This window comes from Prionailurus viverrinus, chromosome B3 (genome assembly GCF_022837055.1).
Source record: "Prionailurus viverrinus isolate Anna chromosome B3, UM_Priviv_1.0, whole genome shotgun sequence".
NCBI lineage: Eukaryota > Metazoa > Chordata > Mammalia > Carnivora > Felidae > Prionailurus > Prionailurus viverrinus.
Window position 1 is genome coordinate 27,238,677 of NC_062566.1, and position 19,089 is coordinate 27,257,765.

General features: G+C 50.2%; 1 protein-coding gene across 6 annotated transcripts in view; it reads right to left on the reverse strand.

Moving 5' to 3' along the window:
- CCDC33 (coiled-coil domain containing 33) overlaps positions 1-19,089 on the reverse strand; it is a 90,398-nt gene that overhangs the window by 36,076 nt on the left and 35,233 nt on the right. For all 6 annotated transcript variants that reach the window (XM_047863157.1, XM_047863154.1, XM_047863156.1 and 3 more), the window contains 4 exons: positions 18,314-18,443; positions 17,552-17,685; positions 16,529-16,600; positions 4,528-4,716 (listed from right to left, as the gene is read on the reverse strand). In XM_047863157.1, the coding sequence (XP_047719113.1) occupies positions 4,528-4,716; positions 16,529-16,600; positions 17,552-17,685; positions 18,314-18,443 (525 nt within the window). The remainder of the gene's footprint in view (positions 1-4,527; positions 4,717-16,528; positions 16,601-17,551; positions 17,686-18,313; positions 18,444-19,089) is intronic.

Below are 19,089 nucleotides of genomic sequence, written 5' to 3' on the forward strand. Positions count from 1 at the left end.
CCACCCTGCCCCCCACACAGCTGGACATGGCAACTAGGAACCTGGAAGGGGTAGGGAGTTCTGGTTTTCTGGAAGGTTGGAGGAAGTGCTTGATGATAGAGACGCCGGGGGAATGGGGAATCCTGGCACACGACAGGTGCTTTATAAGCCCTTTGTGAATGGAACCAGGCCTGTCTGGAGACTGCACGGAGCCCCTCATATTATCTGCTCTTGACATTGCCTGGCTCAGCATGAGGTGGGCTCAGGAGGGATGGGGGTGAAGGGGACCGCTTGCAAGTTGTTTAATATTTGGGAATTGCCATGTTCAAGACAAGTCTTAACATCACACTCTTCACACTCAGAAGCCTAGCTCTTCCAAAAAAGACTTCCTGGGTTGCTCAAAAGGGAGGTGAAGACTTCCTTTAGCTCTGCCTGGGCCCTTACACTTGACCTGAGATCACACCTGCAGAACCCTGGCTCTGGTGGGTCCACTCAGGACAGGAGCTTTGCCCCACATGGACAAAGTGGTGCCTGAAAGGCCTGTGTTAAAACCAGCCCCAGATTAGAAAACATAAATAGACACTTCTCTAAAGAAGACATACGGATGGCCAACAGGCACATGAAAAGATGCTCAACGTCGCTCCTTATCAGGGAAATACAAATCAAAACCACACTCAGATATCACCTCACGCCAGTCAGAGTGGCCAAAATGAACAAATCAGGAGACTATAGATGCTGGAGAGGATGTGGAGAAACGGGAACCCTCTTGCACTGTTGGTGGGAATGCAAATTGGTGCAGCCACTCTGGAAAACAGAGTGGAGGTTCCTCAAAAAATTAAAAATAGACCTACCCTATGACCCAGCAATAGCACTGCTAGGAATTTACCCAAGGGATACAGGAGTGCTGATGCATAGGGGCACTTGTACCCCAATGTTTATAGCAGCACTTTCAACAATAGCCGAATTATGGAAAGAGCCTAAATGTCCATCAACTGATGAATGGATAAAGAAATTGTGGTTTATATACACAATGGAGTACTACGTGGCAATGAGAAAGAATGAAATATGGCCCTTTGTAGCAACGTGGATGGAACTGGAGAGTGTTATGCTAAGTGAAATAAGCCATACAGAGAAACACAGATACCATATGGTTTCACTCTTATGTGGATCCTGAGAAACTTAACAGAAACCCATGGGGGAGGGGAAGGAAAAAAAAAAGAGGTTAGAGCGGAAGAGAGCCAAAGCATAAGAGACTCTTAAAAACTGAGAACAAACTGAGGGCTGATGGGGGGTGGGAGGGAGGGGAGGGTGGGTGATGGGTATTGAGGAGGGCACTTTTTGGGATGAGCACTGGGTGTTGTATGGAAACCAATTTGACAATAAACTTCATACATTGGAAAAAAAATAAAAAAAATAAATAAAATAAAACCAGCCCCAGATGGAAGAGTTGGCAGCTGAGAATGAAGAATGAAGGCGGACCCATGGGTGCACTTGGGAATGGGTGCCAAGTGGGCTTGTTGGGGCCATAGAGGTGAGACTGGCAGGCCCTGGGGCAGCGGGAAGCATCTGTGGCTCCCGGCAGAGAGGGCAACAGACCATGTGTCCCCTCCACTTCCTTCTCCCTTCCCAAGGTGCTCCTTTCTCCAGAAAATGTTCCATTTCTTATTAAGCCAGAGTAGCCTCTGGAGAGACTCAGAAGCAAAATTGTTTCTTGGGCTCTGGAAATGTGCTACAAGACTAAACTCAGACAAACCACGCTCCAGGAATCTGGTGCCACCGAGAGGCTCACAGCCTGAACACAGAGTCAGAGAGCTGAGGGAGGTAGGTTGTCACCTGCCATGTCACTGGGTCCCACTGCCACCCCCCAGGCTCTGCTGCTGACCTCACGTCCAGGCGTCATACACTGTGATGGCACCATCGCCACCCAGATGTGTTCCAGTGTTAGTCGAGTGTCTCCTCCTGCTCTGTGACTCTGTCCGCAGCTTACATGCTGTGTTCTATGCTTGTTACTATGTTCTACGACTGCATCTCCTATAATACAGTGCTGTTTAATATCACTGTATGGCTTGGGTCTACCACTATGCAACTATACTCCATTGCTCCCTCACTGTGTTCTATTGCTTGTCGCTTTGTCTCTTGGTTGCGTGAATGAGCTTGTCTATTGCTATGTAATTTTGCTTGGTTGCTATGAAACAGTGACCCATTGCTACATGGCTACCTGTGATTTCACGGAGCTACAGATTGTTGTCACCCACCCACGTTCAATTGCTTGTGACGGGGCTCTGCTGGGCATGTGAATGTCTGGGTCCTGCCCTGGTCCTGGCAGGCTCTAGTGAGTGGGTAGGAGCTGGAGCTGGGGGCTGGGTCTCCAGGACCCATCTAGGGCAGAGAGTCAGAGGTGGGAATAGCCAGATGGTAAATCCGAGCCGAGAGAGGGAGAGAGAGAGAGACAGAGAGAGGAAGGAAGGAAGGGACGAATAATGGGTTGGAGGACAAAGGCAAGGGAGGGAGGGAAAATGGAATGGAACCAAGAGTCAGGATCAAGGAGGGAACAGGCTGGGCCTGAGGAAGGCTGTGATGGGCAAGGGGAAAGAGCAGGCCCACTGTACTGAATACATATAGTACTATATGTATTCAGTACAGACTCACTGGGTCTGAAGGACCCAGTGGTGTGAGGTTGGCCAAACGGTATAGGGCTGGGTGTGTAGGCTTCTGCCACTCTCTGGTATTCACCTGGTTATAAGCAAGACAGCATGGGATAGTGGGGTCAGGAAGCCTTGGGCAGGGTCATCCCACCTCAGAGCCTCCTTATGGCCATCCTTCATAAAATTAGGAGATTGGACTAGATGCTCTCTAAGGTTCTTTTGGATGCCCTTGCTGTCTAGCCAGGGGTTCTATCACAAGGCCCAGTAAGTATTTACCAACATCTTGCCAGGTGCCCGGCAAGGGGGAGGGTGGAGGAACCAGCCCACCAACAGGAGTGCTGGGGAGATTTCCAGAATCACAACATCTCTGATAGTCCGTGGGTATAGGGGAGCCCTAAGCCCCCCCTGCATGCACTCAGAGACTTCTAGAATCTTGTCTTAGTGCTCTTGGGCCACTTATTTCTCCCCCTCCCTTTGTTGCTCAGTTTCTTGCTCAGTTACTCGGTCTCTTGCTCAAAAGTTACTCAGCTTGATTTCTCAGGCTGCAGTCTAGTGCCATCTCTTAGGGTTTCATCCTTAAGGGAAGATGAAGACGGACTGCAGGCCAGTCACACTGCCAGAGTCTCCAAATGCAAGGTCTGAATGTTTATTCAACCAAGTTGAGGGCTGAGCTGGCAGGTCAGGCCTGAGAGCTGCTTTCCCAAGGGGCAGAGGTGAGAGAAAGGGGTACAGAAGGTGGCCCACGAGTGCTCTGGCACCTGCCAGTGGGGGCCTGCTCTGGGGTGGGCAGCGACACTCATGTGGGAGCATCCTGGGCACAACCAGCAGATAGCAACCCTTCCTATTCATCTGATGGGACATGTTCCAGAAAGGTGCAGAAGTGCCAGGGGAAGATGCGGAGGCTGTCGGTGGAGAGGGGCAGGTCCTGAGAAGAGGAGGCCAAGGGCTTCCCTATGGACTGGTGGCCTTGCTTTTGGGCCTTTTCTCAGGATCTTTCTGAGCAGCGTTCCCCATGGGATCCGCTGTGGAAGAGGGAAGGAAGCCACATGTGAATTCACCCACGGTCATTGGGGTGGAACCCCAAGTAGGGACTTCAACTGGACTGTCTTTTGGTAGCCTGTTCTTAAGCTCTCTGCATCAAGGGGCCAAGATTCAGCACCAACCCCTCACCAAATTAGGATAGTGCCTTGGCCATCTTCACCAACCCTTTCCCAGCATCTGGTCAACTGGCAATAGGAAGCCACTGCAGCTCCCATGACCAAGGACACAGACTTTGTAATCAAAGATGGTGTCCTCTTTTCTTTAAGTCCCAATTTCTTCTTTTAGAAATTAAAACTAATGGGGTACCTGGGTGGCTCAATCAGTTGAGCATCCGTCTGACTCTTGATTTTGGCTCAGGTCATGATCTTGTGGTTCACAGGTTTGAGCCCTGTGTCGGGCTCTGCAGTAACAGCATGTATGTAGCCTGCTTGGGATTCTCTCCTTCTCCCCCCTCTCTGCTCTCCCTTGCTCATTCTTTCTCTCTCTCTCTCTTTCTCTCAAAATAAATAAACTTAAAAAGGAAGCCAATGACTCAAAGGGGCTTCCCATTACCCAGTGGACCCGCTCCTGAGAAAGTTCTGGGTTGATCACTATGTGAGTCAATGGATCCCTGCCTTACAAGTGTTGCAAGGGTGTGCTTTGAAGGAAATTGTGTGAGAGTTCCATTCAAAAGGTGAAGAAACTGTAAGATAAAGAATCCATACCTTCTACCAGTTTAGCTTTGGGGTGAGTCACTCACAGAGTATATCTGAAGGGAAGTCTTAACTTGCCACCTATGGAATGAATCAGGTGGCAGTCAAACCTCTTCTCTGTGGCCCTTATCACCGCTCTGGTCCTCCTAGCGCTAGGTGGAGACACTCACCATTTCGTGGGACATCTTGGGCACCAGAGGTTCTTCCTCTGCTTCCTGAGAGGTGGATGTGCTACAGTCCATTGTAGAGCTCACCAGGGTGTTGGACGCATGGATGGTACCCAGCTTCTCATCTAAGATCTTGGGGTCTAGGATGGGCAGAACCTTGCTGTTGTTTGGTGTCAAGAAGTTTTCTGGCTTCTGGGGAGAGAAGGTGCAAAGAAATTTCTGTCTTTCTACCACAAGTGTGCTTACGAGACCCCCAAGCCTCTCCTCCTCCTGGTTCAGGAGGCCCTGCATGCTTGGCCCCTGTCTACCTCTTAGCACCTGCCCCCTTGCTCCGTGGGGTCTTACCACACTGTCCTTGGCATTCCTCCAACATGCCAAGCTCTTTCCTGCCTCAGGGCCTTTCCATCTGTTTTTCTCTCCGCCCAGAAGTCTCATGAGTCTTTACATGGCTGTCCCCTTCTCATCATTCAGGTCTCAGCCCAGATGTGATCTTTCTAGAGAGGCCCTGGCCTTCAAGATAGAGGCTTATCCTCTCTAAAGTCAGCCCTGCTCCAATATACTCTCTGTTCACATTATCCCATTTTACTGTCCAGAGTACTTAACTCTACCAGAAAATTAACTTTCAAAAAATGCTGTCTGTCTCCCTCCTCTAGTACCCACACTAGGAACGGAAGTGACATGTGAGCAGATACTTTGTTTATCCCTAGTGTCTACCTCATTGTAAGTGCTCAGTAAATATTTGTCACAAGAATAAATAAACCATGCCATCTAGGACTCTCATACTTGGTGCAGTAACAATAGCCTCTAAAATCTCCAAGCTCCTTTGACACCCTTTGCTGGGTAGATTTCTTTTCCATTCCATCTCTGCTGTTACCTTCCCCATATTATAACCCATTAGTCTCCTCTCTCTCTACTCCACTGGGCCTCCTCTTTGGCCTTCCCTGTTCTTTTTCCTCTTCTCTTCTTCCCTTGGCATGACTATTTCTCTCATCTCTGCCTGTCTACAACTCAGCCTCTCCATGAAATCTTGATGGCCTCCACCCATACTTGCACAAAGCTTTCCTGGGATCTTCCAGCCCAGCAGCTGGCTCTCTCTGCTCTTACACTGTTCTCTAATTCCAGGCTTATTTGCCATTTTTATTTTTTTGTTCAAATTTTAAGTTCCCTGGGCTTAGGGACATGTGTTAGGCTCCCTTTGGGGAGAGGTTACTTTAAAGCTCTTTTGGAAATCCATGGTTAGCCCTAACACATTCCCATTGTTCAAAGGCTGTAGGGAACTCAAAGGTCTTTCCTATATCAATTGTTGGAATTCTGTCATGGCCACATAGCAGATAAATATGCCATCGTGTGCACCAGAAGCTGAGAGAACAATGGGCACAGTGCCAACCAGGACAGATGTTCTCAGCATTACAGGTGCCTGAATGCCTGACCCTGAACAAACAGAGAGAATGAGTACAGGTGGGCCTCTCTTTAAGTGTAAACTCTATATGAAAACCCACACATATGAGACAGATGAATCAGGACAAGGATGCTTAACGTTACCACTCAGATCCTTTAAATAATGATTCCTTTATGCCCTTATAAAATACAATTTAGGGGGGCACCTGGGTGACCCAGTTGGTTGGGTATCCAACTCCTGATTTCGGCTCAGGTCATGATCCCAGGGTCATGGGATCGAGCCCCGAGTCGGGCTCTGCCCTGAGCGTGGAGCCTACTTGGGATTCTCCCTCTCCCTCTATCTCTTCCCCTCCTCCCTTCTCAAAATAAATAAACTTAAAAAAAGTAAAATATGGTATACAGGAATTCATTAACATGAAGTCTTTTCAGGCTTATGTCAGTAGAGTAAGGGATGGATAGTGGTACAAGGACAGAGGCATCCAGTCCAGTATGGGTCTCATCTCCCACTCCTGTCAGATGGGTACAAGGACAGATAATTCCAAAGAGAAAGCAGCTATATGAGGACTCTTGGAATGAGAAGTGTGGAGCATTGGGTGACCTTGAGGCTGATTTTGGTACCTATTGTGGTTAAAAAATTTTTTTTAATGTTTATTTATTATTGAGAGAGACACACAGAGCATGAGCAGGGGAGGGGTAGAGAGAGGGGGAGACACAGAATCTGAAGTAGGCTCCAGGCTCTGAGCTGTCAGCACAGAGCCTGACACGGGGCTCGAACTCACAGACTGTGAGATCACGACCTCAGCCGAAGTCAGTCGCCTAACCAACTGAGCCACCCAGGCACCCCACCTATTGTGTTTCATAACCCAAACTGCTGGGCCTGTTTTGTCTCTGAGCTTTAGGCCTGCTATCTCTCTCCCCTGCCTCTCCCAGTGGCTATAGTTTAGGGAGGGCAAGATTCCTTTAAAAAAATTTTTTTAACATTTATTTAGTCTTGAGAGAGAGAGCGAGAGAGCAAAGGAAGGGCAGAGAGAGTGAGACACAGAATCTGAAGCAGGGTCCAGGCTCTGAGCTGTCAGCACAGAGCCCGACGCAGGGCTTGAACTCAGGAACTGCGAGATCATGACCTAAGCTGAAGCTCAACTGCTCAACCGACTGAGCCACCCAGGCGCCCCACCGGAGGGCAAGATTCCTTTAGAGGCTCCCCACTGAGCACACCCAGTGCCTCTGTGTAGCATCTGAGTCAGGTGATTTGGGGTTGCCTTATCTCTGTGTTTTAGATAGGAAAAGGCACCACATGTGTCTCCTGTTCTGAAGAGCTAAGCACCAAATTGGCTATAGCAGGAGAACTATGGAATACACAACAGATGCATGCATAGGTAGATGGATGCAGGAGAGAATGAAGGGAAGAACAATTAGCCAGGGCAAAGACTAAGTCCCCATTGACCAGGTGGCCGCTGGGGCTGAGGCGAGATGCTGATTCAGGACCTATAATGACATTTCTCCTCATTTCCAGGCAGAAAGCCAATCTCAATGCCCTGGATTTCATAGACTGCCATCTAATCCAGTTAGGGGAGGAAGTGGAAGTAATGAAATCAAGGGAGAGGTCTCCAGAGGAGCCCCATCAGTTCTAAAGCAGGGACACATTGCAGAGGGTGTCCCCTCCCCCAAACCTGTCTCCCTGACATCCACCCTGTGTGGGTTCAGCACCAGTTGGGTAAACTCAGTGGCCCAGACCTGACATTTACTGGGTCCCTGATCAGAGCTGGGTACTTATTAGGTACTTAATTTTTTTTTTTTCAAAAGAAAGGCAGATTGCCACTTACAGTGCCCCATTTAGATGTGTCTGGGGTCTTGGAAGCTTGACTGCCCTACATTCTCCTACAAATAGACCTTGAGAACTTGTTTGGAAGTTCTAGCAGGGGAGTGCAGCTACTCATATGCTCATATGCCCTTGACCAAGAATGTTCTTCCTCTATCTACTAAGCTGAGTCAGCTTCTGAAGAGATGTACATGTAGTGGTGAGGGAGGAAGGGGACACCTGCCCACAATTCTAGTCCCCTGCTCTAATCAACTTCACCAGGATCCATTCTGGCCTGGGGGCAAGTCAGTGGGTGACCTTTACAGAAAAATCTTTATATTTCCATACAGTACAAGCCCTAAAGGAGGTAGTCTGGTCATATAAGGGGTGCCAGGAGGACCACAATGTCCCACACAGTGCCTGAATTCTCCCTAATCATTCCTTTTTCCCAATATTGCCTATTTAGACTCCTCAGTCTCAATCTGCCCACGTTTTGGGGAGGTGATTTTGCCCTCCTTTCTTTGCTTCTCATGAGAGGGGAGCTTGTCTGGGGCTAAAGGAAGGGGCCAGGCTGCTGGAAATGGTGGGTGGTCAAGGTGGAGGATGGGGGAAGAGGATAATGCTTAAATGGGGATGAGGAGGGGGTAGAGCCTTGGGGACTAAATCCTCCCTATGTAAGCCCAGCCTTTCCTAGCTCTCCTCCTTTCTTACAGGTGGGGATGGAGTCTGCTAGCCCTATAAGCCTGCTTGTTTGCTTTTCTATTTGGCAGACCTTGCCCTGCTGGCTGAGGCAGCGTTGGGCTGACAAGTGGCCTCTCCCTCTGTGGTTCCGTGGCTGCAGCATGTCCTGCTTCATTAGAAATGTAATTGGAGACCTACTTTGAAAGCTCAAAGCAATGCACAGCCATGCACTGGCTCAGACTCGATGCGCATCCCACGACTGCTTGTGCTCCGCAGCTGCCCCACACCACGTGAGTGAGTGTCGTGGTGGAGAGAAGACACCCCTTCCTTATGCCTCTCAGCCCTCACTGTTGCCTGCCTGCAGAGGAGGGTCTTTTGAGACAGACCAGGCCAATAGCATCACAGGCTCCAGCCTTCTTGGGTCACCTGTTTCGTCCTCCTCTCCTAACATCTTCTGCCTCCCTCCTACCGACTCCATCCCCTAAATCCCTGATCATGCAAAATGCAACAGTTCCAGCCGGCCCTGGCAATTACAGACTAGCCAGGATGCAGCTGCTGTCCTTGGTGCTGAAAGCGCCCGCCTTCCGGCCTGCCCGCCTCTTGCCCCGCCCTGAGCCTTCTCGCTGGAGCGCACTTGCTCTTAATTCAATTAGCTGGCCCTGAACCCTCCCCAGGGAGCCTGGAGCGGAAACTGACAAATTCTGTTTAACAAAGACATTTGTCCCCCGCCCCGCCGGCCTTGGGCTCTGCCTGCCTGTATCCCGCTCATTAGGTATCTAACAAAGTGCGTCCCAAGAAATCTGCTTCCAATCGCTAGTAATTCAGGAGGCCTGATGCAATTTACTCCCTGATAAGGGTGTCTCGCCCGCTGGCAAGCACCATAATGAGCCCTGTGCAGCAGCTCCCCGATCAGTCACTGCTTTGTCATTTCCTGTGGCCCCAGTTGTAGGTTCTTATCTCTTCAGCTGAAGGCGAGGCTCAGAAAACGGGCCCCTCCAAGAGGGCTTGCTGCCTCCCATGCATATCACAAGCCTCATTACGGCATCCCGGCATCCCGCATGGTCTTGCAGCTGCGGTGGGGTTTGAAGCTCTGAGTCTGTCTGCCAGCAAAGAAGGGCCTGAGTGTTAATCCTCATTGGGGCCATAATTTATTCTCCAGAAAATGGTATCAGAAGGTTAATCTAAAAGCAAGTTGGGGGTCAGGGGAGGGGAGCCAATGATAAGGATATTTAAAAATTCTGGCAAGGATTTTAGTATTAAATAGAGCCCTAGCTATAGCTGACTGAAGAGTCTGTGGGCTCGCTCTTGTTAGCTTGAAACCTGGTCTTTTTGCATTTAATCTTTTCCCTTGGTCTCTCATTTACATCTAGAGAGACTTTGTGCAACATATAGGTCAGATCACATCCTACTGCTGGCCAAAGACCTTCCTTAGCTTTGAACCACTTTATGGCAAAGTCTAAACTCTATATCCTGGCATCGAGGCCCTCCACAATGTAAGCTCCATCTAACTCTCCAGTCTCGCTTCCCACAACAGCCTCCATATGTCCCATGTGCTTCAGATACTGTCATGCCTCCATGGCTTTGCACTTGTGATTCTCTGCCTGAAACACCCTTGCTTTGCCAATTTCCAAGCCACTCTTTGAGGCAGAGTTCAAACCATTCTTCTCTGTGACTCTTCCTCTGACCTTTGTATGCAATGCACTTCAACCAGAACCCTTAGCAACATGGGTGATAATGATCTGTCAGGGTCCTTTACTCCTTGGCACAGATTAGGGATCTAAAAAATGGCTAAGGGGGGAGCCTGGGTGGCTCAGTCAGTTAAGTGTCTCACTTTGACTCAGGTCATGATCTCACGGTTCATGAGATCAAGCCCTGTGTTAGGCTCTCTGAAGTCAGTGCTCTCTGGACCCAGTGTTTTAGGTCCTCTGTCTCCTTCTCTCTCTGCCACTATCCCCTCTCTCAAAAATAAACACTAAGAGGCAAAAATAAAAATACAAATAAAAAATGGTTAATGAATTCATGCCTGAATGGCCTTGGGTGGACTGGGGTGCATCTGGTTTGGCCGAAGAGAGGTCTAGGCTATGGTAGTCTGGCTTTGAGATGGGGAGAGACCCAAGAGCAGCCCCCACTCTCTGAGTGGTTTGGTCCGGAAGTTTTGCTCTCTCTCTCTCTCTATTCTCCCCTCCCCCCCTTTTCAATACACCAATTGTGCACTGGGCTCATGGGAGAGCAGAGCAGGCCAGAGGAGGGCCCAAATGTCCATCTTCCTTAGCCATCCCTATATCCAGACTCAACACATTCCATCTCTGGCTGAGGGTCAAAGGCTCACATTCTCAAAGCTACAGAGTCCTGTGGTTGGTGAGGCATTTGGTATGAGCCTGCAGTATGGCTCTTGGTCCAGCCCTGCCCACTCACAGGCCAGGAAGCAGGTCCTCACTTTCTCCACCTCCTCCACAGCCCCAGCTCAAGGCAGGATGTAGTGGGGACTTCAGCAAATCTGGCCTCTAGAGAGATGATTGTCTGTCTCTTCTCCATTTCTTCATTCCCTGAAAAATTGCTGTGAAACCAAATGTGGGGCTGGTGATGTTTATCTTCAGCACTTGACAAGGCCTCCTGATGTCCTTATGTATGTGAATCTGGTGGAGCAGCTGTCATGAAGGGCGGGCGCCGAGTGATGAATTAGCAAGGCTCCATTGTTCCCCTCCCCCAGGAGCCCTGTCCTCATCTCTGATGAGTTCAGCATGTTTGTCAGCAACTACACTGGGCTGGGCACTTACACAGGCTCCTTCATTCAATTGTCACTATATTCCTGGCTGGTAGGGATCATGACTCCCTTCTATGGATGAGGAAGGTGGAACTCAGGGTGAAAGGTCAAGTGAAAGATCCAGGATTCAAACCCAGATCTAAGGATGTACACTCTTTGGGTAGGGGAACTGGGATAGAAGGAAAGACAGGCAGGGGTGTTGGGAAGTTGTGGGAGGGGAAAGGGTCTTTTTCTCTGGATCCATCATCATCCATGTGGTAGCATTTTCAGAGCTGAGGACTTAGGGGTGGGGACAGAACCAACCCTCCAGAGGATGGAACCAGCTGAGGAGGCTCCTGTGTCATCCTAAACACTGGGCCTTCCAGGCAGCTGCGTTTGGTGAGGAAATGGAGGTAGGTTTGTATTGGGGCTTCTCAGAGGACCAGATCAGGGCTTTCATATGTGGCCTTCAAAGAAATTTATAAAAATTCATCAAAAGCCAGTGTGATTTTGCCTGTCCTCTGGGCTCCCCTCCACATTTGTCAAACAGCCCTTTGTCCCCACGTTGGTCTGGCCTCCAGAGAGCTTTGTAACTGATTCGAATGAAAACACCAGGGCAGTCCATGCATGGCATTGAAGACCTGCCCACCTCTCCCTGTGAGAACAGCAAAGGGGGAGGGTCAGACAGGACTGTGGGAGCCGCCTCTTCCCTCAGTGGGTGGCAGCAGGCGCCACCTCCTTCTCTCCACAAAGGCACTCACCCTGTGCTAACATCCAAGGAAACCTGTGGGTTTCAAGTCCTCCCAGCATCTCTCAGGGCTGTGGGCTAAGAAGGAGGCAGCCACCCATGTGAGGGGCCCCATTTTTGCCTGGTGCCCTGGTGCTCTGCCTGGGTAAGACTCTGGATTCCATATTCCAGCTCAAGAGGGCACACGGTTGCCAAACACTCAAACCTTGCAGGAGGCACATTTCCATGCAAGGAGGCAGGGACTGACACAATGAGCACCTATCGTGTGCATGCTGGACTCCAATCCGCACGGGTCAACCTAGGAGACCTGGTCAGGTGTGGGCCTCACTTCAAAGAGGTTGCCTGCAAGCTGGAGGGCACCAAAACTGCTGTGGGATCTTGAAACCAGTTCATTAAAAGAGGCAGACTGTTTAGCCTGGAGAAGCACAGATTCCTGAGGGACCAGATCACACTCTTCAAAGAGAAGAGGCCAACATCAGAGGGGGAATGGAGGAGAGCAAAGGGTTATTCATATATGTGTATGTGGAGTAGCCACGGGCTCCTGGATTCTCAGAGCCGAATGGACCTCCAAAGCTAACCCCCACCGAATGCGCAATAAAGGGAAGTCTGCTGTGTATATGCAGGTGTACATTCTTTTTTAGTTTTTGTGAACCTATGTGTAGTTATTCATGTACTATACACACAACTCCAGCTTAAAGCAGATCACTGTAAGCAGCAGGTGCCTGTAGAGAAGTCCCATCAGAGGGAAAAAGCTTAACCCATCACCAACAGAACCACTTCAAACACAATAATATCCCAAACCAGGAGACCACTCCATCTTGCCATTTACAGAAACTGCAGGGTTTTTGTCAGCTGGTCTGCCAGCCGGCATGCTGAATGGCTGACCATGCGCCAGTGTCCCCAGAATCGGTACAGGAGGCTGGCCAGGGCTTCACTGCAGCTCCAAGTGGTGGAGCCAGGAGCCTGGGCAAAGAGAGAGGGCAGGCTCAATGTGGGGCGATCAGTTCTATCTGTTGTGGCCACTGAGCCATGGGGCAGGGTGCTTCTGGTGGTAGTGAGCTTCCTGTCATGGCAGAGCAAGAGTAAGACCACCTGTGGTGGATGTTGTCAAGGAGAATCCTGTCCAGGGGGTGCGACTGAGAGACACCTCTGTGGTCTCTGCCTGTTTGGAAATTCCACAATGTTCTTGTTCCCCAGAACGCTGAGAAGCGGTGATGTGGAAGCAGTGGGTGTGGGGAGATGTTGTTCACCAAAACCTCAATTAACCCGGATGACCGGTCTCATGAGAAAGAGGCTTGTGAGAGAGAGGATGTATCCTCAGGAGGGAGGTACCCAGATAAGGCATGCATATTCACTTCTCCTGAAGCATCGCTTTTCAGTAGCACATCTGATCATGTGCCCCTCAGATGGAATTGTTAGCCACAAGGATGAGGGGCCCCAAGAGGCCCATTATCCCAAGCCCCCCTGCATCTGAGTGTCCACAGGACTCTAAGATCCCAGGCTTCAGGCAGTGGCTTGTGGAGCTTTGAGCTGTGTTTGATTTCAATGGGGGAAGAAGCAATGTTTCTGGTCCCACAGGCTAGAATGCAAATGTGAAGGCCAGGTACCTCCCACCGTGGATTTGCAGACACCATCTCAGGTGGAACAGTAAGACGGAAGGAATTCAGAACCTGTCGAGTGTTTGCTATTACATCACCTCGCTGGGTTTCATCAGGCCCCTTACGAGGAGGTGATGTCTGCTCATGAACTGATTGGCTCATTGTCTGGTCCACACTCCCTGTCCTCTAAAAATGCAAGCTTTATGAGGACAGGGCCTTTTTCTCATTGTCCTCTGTGTAAGATCGCTAAAACCAGGACAGTATCTACTACATAGCAGGTGTCCAATAAACATTTGCAGTTGCATGGAGGACAATGGGGCAAGAAGCGTGAAGGTGATGGTGAGTGATGGAGTTGGGGATGGGCCCTCTGGACTCTGCTGCAATGCCATCCACCTGTTCATCAATTCTCAACATCCTCCCATTACCCCTTAGGGAGAAGGATGCCAAAAGGGCTCATGGCTCTCTAGCAGAGAGCCAAGTTCAAGCCTGATGAGGGAGAATTCAAGGCAGATGGGCTCCATGGCTGCCGGCCTCTCCCTGTCCGCATTGCAATCCACAAGGGCAGCCCAAATTCTAGGCTTCGTCAAATACATGCGGAATAAAAGTATGAATAGATGGTTGCAAGAACCTTATGCCGGGTCCACTACATGAGCAGTCAACCCCCAAATTTGGAGTTCAAGATTCTAGAATCAAAGTGAGTCAGTTATTGGCCAATTCACAGATAGTTTCACCAAGAAACAGTTTAGCCACAAAGAGATTTAGCTTCTTTGTATGCCAATGTGGGTGTGAAAAACGTCTGTGTGTCAAGTTGCATGTGTGTGTGAGCATGTATATATGCATTAAATGTGTGCACCTTTGCAAAGCAGTGTGTGTGTGCATGTTTGTGCATATGTGTTCTCTGCATGCGGGTATTTGAATGTGATGGTGGGAGAGAGTGTGCACGTGTGCAACTGTGTGTGTGAACACTTGGCCGCAGAATCTGAATTTCCTCTCGTACTATTTTCCTGGTACACACCCAATCTCGATCCCTTTCTTTTCCTTTCTTCTCGGAAATCCATTACTGAAAGGTTTTCTACCCGCCTCCAGGGGGAGGGGGGGCTGGGGGAAGGGGAAGCTAAAATCACAAGGCCCAGATCAAAACACTCAGCAGCTAAATGAATTCGGCAGCGTTTTCCCGCATGACTTGGAGGGATAATTTAGTGAGGCCGCCAGCTGGAAGGAAAGGGATTAATTCTGCACTTAGCACAGCTCCAGTGAATAATTCATTACTGAGACCTTTGTGCCTAGCCCCTGGGCAACTGGGGAAGTGTCCCGTCCACCTGCCTGTTGCCTGCCTGGGTCCCCCAGTGGCCTGACCAGGGGCACTTGATGCTCCTTTCGGTCCTCTGGACACAGGTGCCCAGTAAAGGGACAGGAGGCAGGGCGAGGTGAGGAGGGGACAGGCAGTGGTCACTGACAGACTCTAGACCCCGAGAAGAGGCCGTGGAGTGTTGAGCTCCAATCTGGGAAATCCGTGACATTTTCTTTAAGGACCCTTCTTCTTTCCTGGGGTCTTTCACTGCTTCTGTGTCTTCCCCTCTCAGTACCTTCCTGGTCCTACATGTGGTTTGGTGTTTGGTGTTGGTGAGGGCTGTCTGGCTGTATCTAACAAACTCTCTTTCACCAGGAATTAGAGGAATTAGAAGACAATGCAGAACACTCCAGAAGGGGAAGTGCTAATGGGAGGTCCCAGGTACTCACCAGAGGTCTTGCAGGGACACAATTGCAGGTGGCTGCATTCCCAGACTATACCTCTTACCCCTCACCATGGAATTCCTGTGTTCTCCATGCATAAGGCACAGGGCCAAGTATTACCCCAGTGCTTCTGGCTATTTTTCCTGGTATGGGACGCTGGAAGGAGTGGGCTGACCCAGACATCAGCTCCTGCCAGTATTTCCTGGGTTCATGATCCTGAACTGCCCATATCCTGGCTTCGTGCCTGTCCCAGCACTACCGACTAAAGAGTGGAAGATTTCCAGGAGGTGCCTGGCCGGTGCACTGGACCAGATGACCAGGGTCCAACCTGGACTCTGAGTCCAGGGAGAGCTGACTAGAGGAAGAGATCCCATCCATCAGGCAGGGCTCAGCCAGTGGTATCTTTCCACTTGGATCAACCCAGCTGTGGCAGGCAGGATTCCAAAAACGGGCCCTCAAGATTCCACACCTTAATCCCCAGGACCCATGTCTATGATGAGCTATGACCCCTGTGATTATGTTACATGGCACAGTTGACCTTAAGATGGGGACATTATCAGAGTGGGCCTGCCCTAATCACATGAGCCCCTTTAAAAGCAGAGGGTTTTCTCTGGCTGCTGACAAAGGAGAAAGCCAGAGAGTTTAGAAGTGTAAGGGGGATTTGACATGCCTGCTGGCTTAAAGATGGAGGGGCCCATTGTGAGAAGGAATGCAGGTGGCCTTCAGCAGCCGAGAGGCCCCTTGGGATATAGCCAGCAAGGAAACAGGGACTTTGGTCCTACAACGGCAGGGAACTGGATTCCGATGACCACCTAAATGAGCTCGGAAGCACATTCTTCCCCAGAGCTTCCAGAACGGAATGTGACCTCGCCAACGTCTTGATTTCAGCCATGCTGTATCAGATTGCCTACCCACAGAAATGTGAGCTCATAAATGGGTGCTGTTTTAAGGTGCTAGTTTGTTCCGCAGCAAGAGCAGCCGAAATCCTACTTCACCCTGGTAGAACCTTGATCCCAATGAGCGCAGCTTGGCTTGGGCTGGGTTAGAGACTGACTCCCAGGTCTGGGTGGCCCTCTGCCTTCAATTCTTTTCTTCCTAATCTCAGCTTTCTATCTTGTTTTCCAGAGCCTCAAATCCCCCTCAGATATTTCTATCCAAAGCAGCTGTCTCCTCCTCCCAGAAGCCCCTGGCTCCAGCCCCTGAACAAGGCCAGCAATTGTGAAGGAGGTTGGAACCCACTGTGGGGCTCCAGGAGCTGGCATACGGCTGCCAGCCCCTGACCTTCCCATGCGCTGCAGCCTTACCTCAGAGGAAAGCAGCTGGAAGGAGATATCCACTGTGGGGGCCTCACCATTTATGGTTTTCAGCTTGGTGTCCTAGGGGAGGAGAGGGGAGCAGTCAGCTCATGCTGGCCAAGACAGCTTCTGCCTCTGCTCTGCCCAGTGCTCTGGACTGCCCAAGAAGGTGCCTGCTAGGGGCTCTGCCCGGGGCCTGAGAGGGAGGTGGGAGCCGGTCCCTGCCTCCACTCACCCTCACTGCCTCAAACCTCGCTTCCCAACTCCACTGTAGACCCGACTGGCACTTCCAGACCTGTTTCCTGGCAGAGTAGGGAAACTCCCATTTATTGGGGTCTATTATGTCAGAATGGCCAGAAGTATTTCAGGGGAAAAGGTGGCATAGAAATAAACAATGATGTAATCGTGTATTAATTCTTAATGAGAATTTATTCTGTTCTAAATACTCTACTTTCTAAATACTTTTGTTTCAAAAAAATCTCACAGCCCCCCTAGGAGAAAAATTCTATTACTATGAACCCATTTTACAGATAAGGAAACTGAGGCACCGGAACTTTAATTTTCCCATGGTGATGTAATCTGTTAAGGGGTGGAATTGGAATTTGGATCCAGACAGTCAGGCTCTAGAGCCTGGGCCCTTGGCTCTTTTGTCATACAGAGAGATCCTATATGGGCATGTTGTTCCCATTTTAGAGATGGGCACTTTGAGGTTCAGAAAGGCGAAGAAACTTGCCCCAGGTTGCACAGTGAGAACTAGGGCCAGTCAGTGTTTAAACCCAGGTCTGGCTGGTTAAAGGATTGAGCTCTTGCCACCATCCCATGGGGGCTCCCTGTACTTCTGCTCGTGTCGCTGGGGCAGGAGCTCAGGGGAGCTCCTTACACATGACAGTGGTTGGCTTCCCTGGTAGGGGCCCTGGTGGAAGCTGCTGGAGAAGCCAGATTCACTTGTGCTAGTGTGGCAAGGTGAAGCAGGGTGCAGAGGGGTGGGAGCAGGCCACCCATCACGAGCTCCATCCAGGGTTGGGGACTCACAGTGATGGGGAGCCTCTCCACGTGCAGCCCATTCAGATCTTTCCCTGTCAGCATCTTGCGGTACAAACGTTTCTTTAGCGGCAACACGGAGATGCCCAGGGGCTTGCTGAGGGTCCACGGCTCACTGCCTTTCACTGTAGAGGGAGGACCAGCTGGGACTCCCACCAGAGCCCCCACCCCAGACTCCTCGGATCCCAGCATCTGAGGCCCCACCAGGCGCCCGATCCGTTGGTACCTGACATCTAGTTCTCCCATCCCTCACTGCCAGCCTCTTTCCTGTCTCCTGGCCTTGCCCTGCACAAGGATCCTCCTCCTCTGCTCTTTAGGGCTTCCTGAGTTCCAGGCCAAACTCCAAATGTATTCTGGGTTTTGGGGTGTGTACATGGATCTCCCTTGTCTCTGCCCTTGGGGGCTTTACTCTCTGAAGGTAGAACTCAGGCTTGGATCATCTGGTCTCTGAATTGTTTCTCCTGTAGTTTGTGAGCCCTGGGGGATCCCTCCCTCCTCGTGACAGGTACATGGGGAGGGGACAGGGGTTCAATAAAAATGCATGGATCTAATACAGGAATAGGACTCATGTATCCTGGCCCGTGCCATGGAACAAGGACAAGGAAGGCTGCCAGGTGCTCCTCTACCTGTCTGCATGCACTAGGAACTGGGTCCCCTTAATCCATCCCTGCAGGGGGCAGAGGCAGGTGGTCTGAGCACCCCTTCATCACATGTCCTGATGCACGGCTGCCCTGGCCTGGCAAGCGCACTCACTGGAAGTCGAGGGGTAGAACTCCAGCACCAGGGCTGTGTCTTCCGAGAAGTTGGTGGCTCCGTCTCGGCCTTGGAAGAGGAAGGACTGATTCCATGAGGGCAGCTCCGGGGGTCCCCCAGGCTTGGACAGCTGAAAGGAGGCAGTGGGAGTGGGTGGTGAGCCCACAGCTTCTCCCAAATGAAGGATGTCCAGATATATCCATCTATGTGTGTCTATATATGTCACAAACGTTTGTCCCAATTACCAAAGCAGCATACGTGTAAGGCATGAATTTTGGAAAATACAGAAGAATAAAAAGATTAAAAAGAAAAACGCTAAATTCCTACACACTAAAGACAACTATCCTAAGCCTGTGCATTTCTTTCTAGTTTTTTTTCTGAAGCCTATTTTGTATATAATTGTCATCCTAACATCTTATGTTTTTCATTCACCATGAAAACCTGAGCATATCCAGAGTTACAGGTAACCTTGTTATCCACGATTTTCATAGCTGCAGGACATTTTCTCATGTCCAAGCACCCTGGCTTCTCCCTTCCCATGTTTTCCTAGACTCTCACTGCATTGAATATTCTTTGACATGTATCTCTGTATCTCAAATTATCTCCTGAGTACCCAAAATGGAGACCCTGAGTTAAAGGATGTGCCGTTTAAGGCATTTGACTGATCGCTGGTAAACTAGTTTCCTGAAAAGTCGCACTAGTATTCACAGCCAGGGCTGTGGTGGTATCAGAGATGCCAAATTAGACATGGCCTCTACCCTTGTCACCAGTCCCTC